General features: G+C 48.7%; 1 protein-coding gene across 1 annotated transcript in view; it reads left to right on the top strand.

Moving 5' to 3' along the window:
• The first annotated feature begins 1,051 nt into the window (after positions 1-1,051).
• The window catches only part of LOC119454047 (adenosine deaminase-like), a 30,482-nt gene continuing 19,624 nt past the window's right edge, over positions 1,052-11,909 (top strand). Inside the window, exons 1-3 of the mRNA XM_049667886.1 lie at positions 1,052-1,104; positions 5,272-5,394; positions 7,942-8,171. Of these exons, the coding sequence (XP_049523843.1) occupies positions 1,052-1,104; positions 5,272-5,394; positions 7,942-8,171 (406 nt within the window). The remainder of the gene's footprint in view (positions 1,105-5,271; positions 5,395-7,941; positions 8,172-11,909) is intronic.

Genomic DNA, 11,909 nt, shown 5'->3' with positions numbered 1-11,909 from the left:
TTGACCCGACAACATTGCCGACGGCAACCGCGAAGCATCGTGGAACTGCTCTTGAAAATCTTTGGCGTGGCAATATTACCGAAGCAGATTGCTTATCTTCTCATGGGACCTTATAATGATGTTGGTACTGGCGGCGCAGTCGCCACTGCATGCATTGATCTGTCAGTACAGCATCCACTATACAGCAACAACTGTTCGCTCACAATACGTGTACGGTCAGTTTACGAGCATTGCATGGCTCACAGTGGATGTGCGTTGTTAGCACAGCAGAGATTTGCATCAACATCATGCTTTTGATAAGTGTTTATCGCATATGAGACAGGAGACGCGCGGGTCGCCGCACCGTATCGCGCTTTGTTGCGTCCAGTGGATGAGTGGCTATTAACCGCAATCGCAGGGGGCGATATTTCGTGTGGACTCATTTCGTTTCCAATCCTCACCCTGTGTCAATCAGAGGCACGCTGCTATACGCGTTTTATCTCCGGGCGCTTGACACAACGAAGAACAATGGAAAATGAAGTGGATAAATTGTTACGCGAAAAAGCAGGATTGAGTATGGAGACTATTACAAATATATTAAAAGGGATAGCTGCAGCGCTGGCCAGTTCAGCGGGAAGCGCGAGAGCCAAACGCAAATTGTTCTATTCGTCCTGGGGCGCCAGACGCGAATCTCATACAGAAACACGCATATCATGTAACATTATCAAAGGCGGCAGAGCACCGTCCCGGTGCATCTAAATGTCAGAGGGTAAGGAGGGAATAGGTTTTAGGCGTGCGACATCACACGTCAGTGGAATCGGGGAAGATGGGGCCACTGGTACGGCACTGGGGCGATAATACGTAACTGGAGTTACGGCACGCAGCCTCGATATGGCCTGGACCAAGACAGAGTTTTGGACAGGCCTAACGTGACGAGGTCGGTGACCACAGGAGTACCAGAGATCCAGGGAAAAGTGAACGTCTCTGTTGATTGTAGATCGTTTACAACGCCGCTGGTTCGCTGGGGAGGTCAGGAGGCGAGCGCGGCAATTTCGCGAGTTGGGCCCTGGTGATGGGCCTGTCAAGGCATATTCGCTGGTCTCTGCTGCGGCTGGGGAAGGGATGGTCAGTGGCAATGTGGGTTCTGGCAAAACAACGAAAGAACGGGAATGAGCCGGCGTTGTCGTTGGCACGAAGAGTTATATGCAATGTGCACATACGGTCAGACGACAGGTCGCAATCAGTTTGGCCAACGAGACATACTTTGCAAGCGTGGCTGTCAGGGCTTCGAGTGAGGACGCTCGTGAGACATTGGTCTATTGGCTGCGTAAGACGCAGCCCATAATTGTGCGTGGCGCAGAGGTACTTGCAGTATGTCGGCGAGACTTTGAAAGGATGTACGACACGGTCGTGAGCAGTTGGTGTGGAGCTCCATGCTGCAGAATCACGTCGCGTAAAAGAAAATCGGCGACATCTGTGGCACAGCTTGTTGGAAGCGCTCTGGTGATGCGTAGCGCGTGGCGTAATCTGTCGCCACAGCGACCCACTTGTTGCCAGACGTTTGATAGAGGGAAAGGGCCAAGTAAGTCCAAGCCAACGCGAAAGAAAGGCTCCAAAGGAATGTCGAGCGGTTGAAGGCACCCGGCAGGGAGCGTCGATGGTGTTTTCCGCCGCTGGCATTTATCACACGCCGCAACGTATTTCCGTACGGAGCGGGCGAGGCCTGGCCAAAAGAAGCGTCGGCGAATCCGGTCGTAGGTGCGGGAGACGCCGAGGTGACCTGCCGTTGGAAAGTCATGAAGTTCTTGGAGAACAGCTGACCGGAGGTGCCGAGGAATGGACGAGGAGTAGGGCAGGACCGTCGGGGCCTGCCCTACGGCACACGGAACCAGTATTGTGTGTGCAAAAAAACGTTTCGTACATCCACCAGAGGCGCAAGAAATTTTCAAAAGAACGAGCGACAAATTTTATCAGACGATACAGGGCCCGTATTAGTTCTGGCTACATCTCGTTTTTCATTCTTTTCTCATAGTGCGTCGCGCCGATGAGAGATGCACAGGTGCAAAAAGCGTGTTCTCGCCCAACCGTGTTGCGAGGCGCGTTCGTCGTTGGATTCCAACTTTACTATTGCTCTTAGATACGGATGTGATATTGCGCGTGAGCTTTATGCGCCTTAAGGTTCAGATGCGGTAGAGCGCTCTGCTAGGAAAGCGTGCGTACGTATACGTAAGTACGTTCGTTCGTTTACGTTGACAATTATCGTCGATGGTTTCTGCACATTTTTTAAGTTAAGGCCAGGCTATGATCTGTCGCACTTTAAACAAGCACTCAGCATCTTAGTGTACTTTGTGCGTGAACGAGTGCAAGTATTAAAGGGACAATAAAGGCAAAATCAAGTCAAGCTAAAGTGATAGCTTAATGCTCGAGAATGTCTAAGGCGCCAATATTATCTCGAAAAAAGTTTTGGTAGTCGAGAAATTGAGGTAAATGCAGTACACGATTTGCGACTCACCCTGGACATTCACGTACTAATCCGATGACCTAGTGCTACTTAAAATATTTCACTAGCACTCAACCTCTCGGAATAAAAAAAGCTCATTGCATTTCCTTATAATACGGACGAGAATTCAGCTTTTCCAGTTCTATTTTGATATATATATATAAAAGAAATCATTGACGTTACCCTTGACAATGACACGGGCGGTAGAGAGGTTTCGTTTTCGCTCGGCTCTGCGCCGCCGGCGCTTTCGCGCGTTTCAGTAGTTTCGTTATGGCGTAGTGCTGCGCTGGTTTTGCTCGCTCGCGGAACTCACAAATTGCAAGTAGCATAGAATTCTACGTCCCTGTGATGTCGTAGGATGCCTGAACAGTCCACGCCACTTGATCAAAAGCAGCTGCTGCGGCGGATCCGACTCCACTCGGTTTCTCCTTGGCCGCGCGTTTGCGTTTTTCGCAAAAAACCGTAGCACCATCCATCGGGCGCCGTTTTACTCACCGAAAGCAGTAAAGGGTGGTGATGTCATTAGCAACGTCACCATGAATGCCCCTGTCGGTGGAGGACGATTTCAATTGCGCTAAATGTATGCGGACTCTTGAGACGCGATTTGACACTAAACAAGCGCTGCGATTTTTCTGGATTGGTATTTTAACATTCCACCTTTGCCTACTATTTGCCTTTAGTGCCCCTTTAAAGGCAATTTGCTTGGAGTGTCGTTGTCCTTTTGTCTGTACCCTGGGGTCTTGCATGGAGCACGGTCAGTCGGTGACGAACGGCGAGACTTCGGGAGTGGCAGACGAGTAGACGAATAGCTATGCGCTACTGCTGTTTCAGTGGCTATACCGGGTCATTGCGGTATCTCCGGCAACGACCTCGCCGACGAAGCTGCTAGGAAGGCACGCAAAGGGACAAACCATGTTTCTGTACCTTTATCGCGCCCTCATGCAGCCCAACATTTAAGCACGCTAGCGCACCGTATACGACATAGAAGAGGCACACACCGGAGTTCACTCAGCATCGGTAGCTTTCTCTCGACCCATCAATGCAACTGCAGATGTTACCTGGGCTTCAGCGAGGTCAGGAAACAATGCTGTGTTGCTTACGCCTGGCGTGGCATGCACCAATGCATACTCATGTTCGATTAGAATGGCCGATAGCGCCAATCAAGTGCAACGCCTGCGGTGTCGCGGGGACTATGTAGCATCTGTGCTAGTGCCCATCCTTTGAAAATGTAAGACATGACCTCTGCAAAGCTCTAAATCAGTTGGACAGAAACCTATTCACCTTGAACAAGATCCTGGGACCATGGCCTCGCAAATGGCAGCTACAAAAGGCCACAAAGGCCGAAGTATTAAAGCGCCAAACAGACGACACAAGAAGAAACACGGACGTGTCGTCTGTTTGGCGCTTTAATACTTCAGTAACATGCACCAACTAGGGGATCAACAAAAATTTCTGCTTGGCCACAAAGGCGCTGCTGCGATTTCTGAAGGCTACCGCATTGAGTGACCGTCTGCGGTCCGGACTCAGTGACCGTTTGTGATATAGAGCAGAGAACTATTACTACGTTGGCGATATCCACAGCGTACTTTCTCTTAATACTTACCTCCGCTTTTCCTTTCCCCCAGTACAGGGCAGCCAACCGGGCTCAGTCCTTGTTAACCTTCCTGCCTTTCACTTATCCTTTTCCTCTTTCTCTCTCTCTCTCTCTGGTTTCACAAGTATGCATTGCTGGCATAGAGCAAGCTTTTGCTCGGACACTCCCTATTCAGATACACGTAGTCGGTGATCTGCAGTTTCGTATTATATGATAACCAACGCGTGCAGGCGCATGAGCGTGCACACACATCTACAAGTGCACACACGTTCAGCCAAGTGCAAAATGGGAGATGTGGGGAGCGTGGCTACATTGGGTGGTGCAATGTATGCAGAATCTCCAAGAAAATTATTATGATGGCAACGCAAAAGGGACAGTAACCTAGAGGAGAGGATGTATACACAGAACAAAGGCTGAACTCGCGCTTGTCCTGACTACTTCTATTGCTGTGTCGCCGTCCGTTTTGCATTGCCATTATAAACAACTTGAACCAACTCGCCAAATTTTACACCCTACTCCAAGAACAGTCTAGTAACCAATGGTGGCCATGCTACGGACAGCTAACCTTGCACACGTAACAATATACTGTATGCTTAAACAGTGAGCGTACGAGACAACGTTCGTTCAGCGCTCACCTTTCTCCACCGTTAGTACATATCGCCATAATACGAATCGCGATTATAGCTAAGGTAAATTTTCATCATTTTAACAGCGGAGCTGTTTGAGCCGGCAGTTAGTGCGTCCGTCGCGGACAGAAAATGTGGGCCGATCCCGGCGGTTGTGCAGAAAGGGTCCAAGCGCAATGGCCCTGTGAACTAGCAAAGCTGAGCCTGGCTAAGTCTAAGCATGGTTAGGACTACTTAAGCTTAGTCATCGATAGCGAATTAATAGCCAATCAATAGCTAATCGATAATCTATCAATAATCAATCAATTACGGAAAATGCTGAGGATGACTTGGAAGTGCTTAGCATAGCCCAAAAACGTGGCTAATACCTTGCGATAGCCAATCGATCGCCAATTAATAGCTAATCGATAATTGATCAATAATCAATTCCGGACAATGCTGGGGATGACTTGGTAGAGCTTAGACTAGCCCAAAGCAGGACTAGCTAGGTGCCCATCAGCTCCGCTGTCTCTTTAGCATTGCGCCTCCAGTGCAAGCTAGTCTAATTTTTGTCTCTTCGTTTTCCTTTAAAGCAAAAAGAAGATTGACCTTGGATGCTCTTCAATAGCTGCCCTACGATGGCGGCTGCAGAAAGTGGAGTCATCGTCCCTGAAAGACTTCCTCGACCGCTTTGCCATATTTCTGCCTACTATAGTGTAAGTATCCGGCTTAGGCAGTCGATATCGTTGAAGCGCATTGTTATTGCTTTTAGTAAGTTAAGTGGATTTTTAAAATGTTGATAGCAATGAGCGCTTCCTTCACGATTCTGTATTGTTGCTTCACAATTCCAAATATCTTCATTGAAACAGTGAAGTTGGATGCTCTACAAAAACAATTCAAGTGCTTCTTCCTTCTACAGTGCAGTCTTCGCTAAGCCTGAATGTGCATAACAAAAGTGCTTCAGAGTAGTTCGGCTACTCTACACACAATTTTCTAGACATCTGGCAAAAACTCCTTATGTGGAGTAGTAGACCAGGTATGTGCTTGGTTGATGTCCCTGGTATCTCGTTGTGGTTATATAGGGGCTTAAACAGAACGTCGCAGGCCCAAATTGGCATTAGATTTCCGAAGCTGCAGTTTACGTGAAATAGATGTATGCAATCACCCCGCCGATGACTGTCACACGCGAAGTCTCTAGTGGTCGATAAACGCTATACGTTGTTGGTTACCGAAGCCTGTCCGAGTTTGTTAATGGTAGCGGCCGCTTCGAGGTGTGAAGTAATATCGAACAGCCGTTCCAAGGGCAAGTAACACACTTCCTGTCAGAGATGGGAGAGTGAAAATAAATTAGGCCTTAATTACCCGCGGCCACATTCCGACAGTGGCCCAGTGCAAAAAAAAAGCGTGTGTACTTATGCAAGGAAGCCCAAGTGGTTATGTTTAATGTACAGCCCCTTGCTACAGGGGTACCGTTTCACTGATTACAAACATAGACCCTGCACGGCTTCCGGTTTTGCCCACTGACGTAGCTACTGAATGTAATAGGCAAAGAAGCAACCATACGTTAAAACATAAGCCCTCAGATTTGCAACACTTTTACCCTTTATATACATAACCATAGTTTTACAAGTGCAGTTTCCAGTGAGTCACACGAAAAAAAATGTAAGTATTAGCCTTGAGGCATGATGCGTCATTGTATTATTTGAAACGTAAAAAGAGATTTTCCGTACACTGAAACAACTTGGAAACATGCTTTTTGTTCCCGCGTAGCAGACTGATAAGGCATGTTACCGGAAGTTTCTTGGGGGCGGCACGCTCGCTGCTGTTATCACGACCACGAAACCGTCTATAGTCAGTACGAAAACGTTCTTGGTCACCAGAAAATGCTGCCGTGATTAACGTGCGAGCTATAGGGAGCCTATAATCTCACGCAATTCAGTAATACCCCATTAAGGCGAAGTAGTAAAAACTGGAAAAAGAAATTCGAGATAAGCGGAGTTTCGAGATAGCTGAATTCACGAAATTATAAGCATAAGCAGGCCCATAGCCCGTAGCCCGAAACTTTTTTGGTTGGGGTAGGGGGAGGGGGCACTTGCTGAAGGCCTTGACTATTTGAAGAAAGCACCTATTTTCAGTTATTATTTCCAATAAAGCACGGCAAGAGCAAAATTGCCGGGGGGGGGGGGGGGGTAGGCTTACGAGAATGTAAGCATAACAACCGCGTAACTCCAACATCATGCTTTTCCAGAAAAATATGGCGCCGGTAACCGTTGACTTCGTCACAAAAGCTCAATGTACCAGGAGGAGTACATTTAGATTATTTTTGCGATATTATATGCGACCCAGCAACCGACACGTCGGTCGTATATAGGCAACGGCGAACCTCGCACATATAAGCGCAAACACAGGTGCATGTTGACACCGTATTCGAAACCGAGTCACGCAAAAAAAAAAAAATTGGCTGTGGCTTAACTCAGTTATGCCTGGGTGTGCGTAGCGAGAGGTACGGTGAATCTTATTGTTTAGCTTGGTTCTCTCTACGGTTACATCTTTATCGTTTAGCTTCGTACGTCTGAGTGTTCAGGTTTGGTTGTTACCTCTAATTAAGTTATGGTTACATTAAAGACTAGACATTTTTCAAATGTAACACATTTATATGGGGCTCAGGAGGCGATGGGGCGTGGCTACAGCGAACGCGATCTGGTCGCGTCGTTAGGCAGAGTGTCAACACCTGAAGTATATTTCTTACACCGTGCCCTGGCTTCACTTTTTCGCGATACTACAGCTGCTCAAAAAAGTACAAAAAAAACGTTTCGGTATGTCTTTATTTTCAGCATTTTCGCAGTCTAGGATTCGAGATATCCGAATTTAACCACCTGGGTTTCTCTAACGTGTACCTAACTCCAAGCACACGAGCGTTCTTGCATTTCATCCCCCTTGAAATGCGGTCTCAGCGGCTGGGATTGAACCTGTGCGACCTTGAGTTCAGAAGCAACGCCATATATCACTGAGCTGCGGCGATGCAGTACCTTAACAATAACCTAAAAAAAAAACTTATAAAAAAGACGCTGTGAACCTTTACCACTGAGAGGTATTACGGGTAAAGCAACTAGTGTCATCCACTGCGTTTGCTCTTATCCATCTGCAATCACAATAGAGACCGACACATGCTACCGGCGCCATCCATGGTGTCTTGTGGTAATCGTAAAATCGCAATTTCATTGCTGCTTTAATTTTTATTTTCAACATTATTTTTTTTTCAGGGGCGACTTGGTAGCAATCGAGCGCATTGCGTACGAGCTGTGCGAGGATCAGGCCAGAGAAGGCGTCGCCTACTTTGAGGCACGCTACTCGCCGCACCTGCTGGCCTCGAAGGACAACTGTGTGACGCCGGCTCTGGTCATCCAAGCGGTCAGCCGTGGCCTCGAAAGGGGAGAGCACGACTTCGGCGTCAAGGCTCGATCCATACTAGTCTCCGTCTGGGGAAACGACGGTAATCTAGGCTTATCATCTTCAGTAACACAGTGCACGATTGATATCTGTTGACCATTCGGTTTATATTGTCACGTAGTAGTGACGATGAAGAAAAACAGGAGCAATACTGTGAATGATGAAACCAGGTTTTTATCGGGCGAACTTGTGCCCACAAAAATAGGCTACACTCAAATAACAACGATAGCTGCGAACACAGTCGGCGGTCGTCGAAAATCTGATCAGCGGGTCAATTGCGTCGACTTTTATACATGAGTCGTCGAAGCTTCCAGAGTAATCGCTGGTGCCGGCCTGTTTTCCAGACAGTACTACACAATTCACGCCACGCATATATGCAGTCCGCTTACACGAGGTCCGGGGACAACAGAGAGCGGATAGAGCCATCGATAACATTCTAGGAACTTTCGATACATGCAGGCGCGTCCTGCGCTAAGCGATAACACGTACTTGTTAGACGGTGAAACACGCCCCCCCCCCCCCCCCCCGAGAAAGATAAACAAATACACGTGACAATATGTTATCTATTTGATCGTCATTAATCTTTTTTTTTCACGAGGAAGCTTGAATGTTTTTCTTGGGGAACCATTCTGCAAAGGTTTAAGGAAAAGCTGCAACCCGGGGCCAACGCCTGTTCCCGTATTCAAGTACATGTTAAATGCAGAAATGCTTTCGAGACAACTTGTGGACCTATTTGAATGAAATTTCTTATTTGAGAGAAAAGGTTAGATTCGAGTGACTCCAGCAAGCAGAATTTTGATTTAGGTTTTGGAATTTTTCGCAGAAGGGCCAAAAAGCTGATAGGCGAAAAAGAAAAAAATTCGAAGCACGAAGTTTCACATCCGTAAAATAACTCTGCACCAAAAACAGATATCGCAGTTATTAAAGAGGCCCAGAACCACCTCTCGGGCTTGGTGAAAACATTCCGCAGATAGCTTACGCTGCTGTGAACATTTCAGCCAATTTTGCAGTCGTGTGCGGCGCATGGATCTCGCAAGCGGAGCGCGAAGCCACATTTCTCTCGAACGCTCTTTTTTGAACTGAAGCCTGCTCCTCACTCTTTTCTGGACGCCTTATTTCGTAATATAGCGGATTCCCATACGCGGCTGATATTGACCAATAGCTGACAACAACCAAGAAGGGTGTTTCGATCAGTGCGCTTTTTCCTACTCTTGCTATGTATATTTATTGACGCAGTTTAATAAACAGGCTGAAGTAAGCGAAAGTATGCTTCCGAATTTCGATATACGTCCAGAAGAAGCCGACTATCGTCTGCTCACGCTCGGCGGCGGCCGCCCGCGTAGGAACTTTGGCCACTCTGCTAATCGGTTGTCGTAGCCGTGTGGCCCCGCTAATTTCTACTAGTTTTGAACACCCAATGAACCTCGAACCATGCGAAACTTAAGGTGAAACCACACGTACGCTTGCCAGCGGGCGCTCACTCATGGCCGCTCCTCGTTCGACGCCTTGACAGAAAATCCGCAAATTGGTTGTGGCTACCATCCATGAGTCAAGCTGATTCAGGGCAAAACCGCACCACGCAGCACAGCCAGTCAGGAGCATATGAACGCGAGCGTGCACTCTAGCCCTGTCGTACGCAAAGCAAACGCTAGTGTTGCACATGTGGCTTGCGGTATGCTACGTAGCGTAGATACCGCGGCTGCCGTGGGGCGCCGCGACGAGTCCACTAGCTAAGCGCGCTGCGGTTCGATGAGGACAACCGCGTTTGGCTAAAGCCCCTCTATAGAGAGGGGCTTTACGTTTGGCACGGTTATGGCTACGTTTGAGGTACGGTGTAAGAAGGCAGGTGATACGACGGCGGCGCGCGGCGCGGCCACTTAGTGTGACTTTACACACGCCGCTCCTGCAAGGGGCAGCAGCTGTTCTGGGGGCCACTTTTTCGCTCGCTTTGCTTGCGCTTCTCGGGGCGCGCGTGGCAGAGGTGCTTTATTTCGATGCATATATGTCGTTCGCCTGCTTAAAACGACTCTGATTAGAGGAACATCCCTTTATATTTCTGCCGACATTCCGATTGACTCTGATGCGGCGAGCAGCGGCTACCTAGCAGCGGCAAGCGCAGCGCGCCGTCTGCTTGAGCAGACAACGCGTCTCTCGCGTGTCGGAGATGACGGTATTTTGATAGTAAGTAGCCTGAAACCTTCTACCTGCTCAGGATTTGGAGTCTAAATAAAGAAAAATTGCATATCTTTAGGTATGGGTGTTTCAATGCTGACGGAGGTCGTAAATTACCCACTCTTGTGCCGCTGCTCCAAGGCCTCCTGAACATGTGCTGCCCCTAGCGGCGGCTCTCACTTCCGGTCGCACGAAGTGGCCGCTCTCTCGCCCTAGCGTGGGCTCGCCGTCGGAGCACCTATCTTCTTACACCGTGGTTTGGGGCGCCGTAGGTTTCCAAATTGGAAATAGTGGCGTCTATGTGAACATCCAAAATCAAACTTGAACTGCGCGCCACGGTGATGTTCGGTAGGCGGAGCGTTGTGGGGATGCGCCGCTACGCCGTAGCCTTCGCAGTGCAAGGCACTGAAGAAGGAGCGGAAACACCGCGAAGAGAGTGATCGCCAATAACTCCGCTTCTGCTGAGTGCATTGAAGTACTTTTCGCGGCAAAGTGTTTGTGAAATAGCCTAATTTATGTTCAAATTCATTTCTCCACTTTAAAAAAGGTGTTTCATAGAAAATTTAACTGCATTTTTCAGAGCATCTAAAGAGGACAAATTTGATATATTGTCACCTGTAGTACAGGGGACAGTGCAAGAGCAGAGGCACAAGAAGATAGAAGTGTGCGTGCTAACCGCCCCCCAATGGATAGTTAGCTCTCGCCGCCGTTTTCTCCAGGAGCCAGCTGCTCTCAATAAACGTCGTCAGTGCCTATTAAAGACACGTGGAAAAGTGGTGGAGGTGCTGGGTGCTTCTCACCCATGCCGCAGACCTCTCGTGGGAGCGGAACCACCAGCCCAGTGCTAGCTGATACTCCCGTCCATCGGACCAGCCGCAGGATCCGGGGACTGCCTCCTGAAGACACCGCAGCGCTTCAGACCACCTCAACCGGTATAGAAAGCGCAATGACGAACCGGTACACACTTCAGAACCCACGGGTGCCAAATTCGTTGTATGGCGATATTTTCGAAGATGTCGAAGACTGGATGGCCGACTTCGAGCACGTGACCGAATACAACGAATGGAACGACGCGACTAAGGAATGTCTACTTTTGCCTGCAGGACGGCGCGTGTACATGGTTTCAAAACTGTGAGGAGCAACTGACGTCGTGGTGTGAGTTACACCGTCAGCTACTAGACACCTACGCTGCGAACGAGCAGAACGAGCGATCCAGGCCCGTGTCCAGATTCCCAACGAAAGCGTTACCGCGTTCGTCGAAAATAGGACGCGCCTCTTCAGACGAGCAGACCCTGGAATGACCGAGGACAAGAAGTTAAGTCATCTGATGCGAGGAGTAGAGGGGCAGCTCTTCACTGGTCTTGTGCGCAATCCTCCGAAGACGGTCGCCGAATTTTTAGCCGAGGCTGTAAGTATGGAAAAGATGCTTCAGCATCGCTCGAACTTTTACGAGCGGCAAGTGAACGCGGCTACAGACATTTTCACGGCCATCGGAAGCAACAATGACAACCTTCGAGGACTCATCCGCACCGTTGTGCGCGAATAAATACTGAAGGTTTATGGCACGCCACAAGCGAAGGTGAGCGCAATTGCGAGTGTTATAAAAGAT

This window comes from Dermacentor silvarum, chromosome 5, assembly GCF_013339745.2.
Source record: "Dermacentor silvarum isolate Dsil-2018 chromosome 5, BIME_Dsil_1.4, whole genome shotgun sequence".
In the NCBI taxonomy this organism is placed as follows: Eukaryota; Metazoa; Arthropoda; class Arachnida; order Ixodida; family Ixodidae; genus Dermacentor; species Dermacentor silvarum.
The sequence above is the reverse complement of the archived record's forward strand: the minus strand, read 5'-3'. Positions and strand labels throughout refer to the sequence as shown.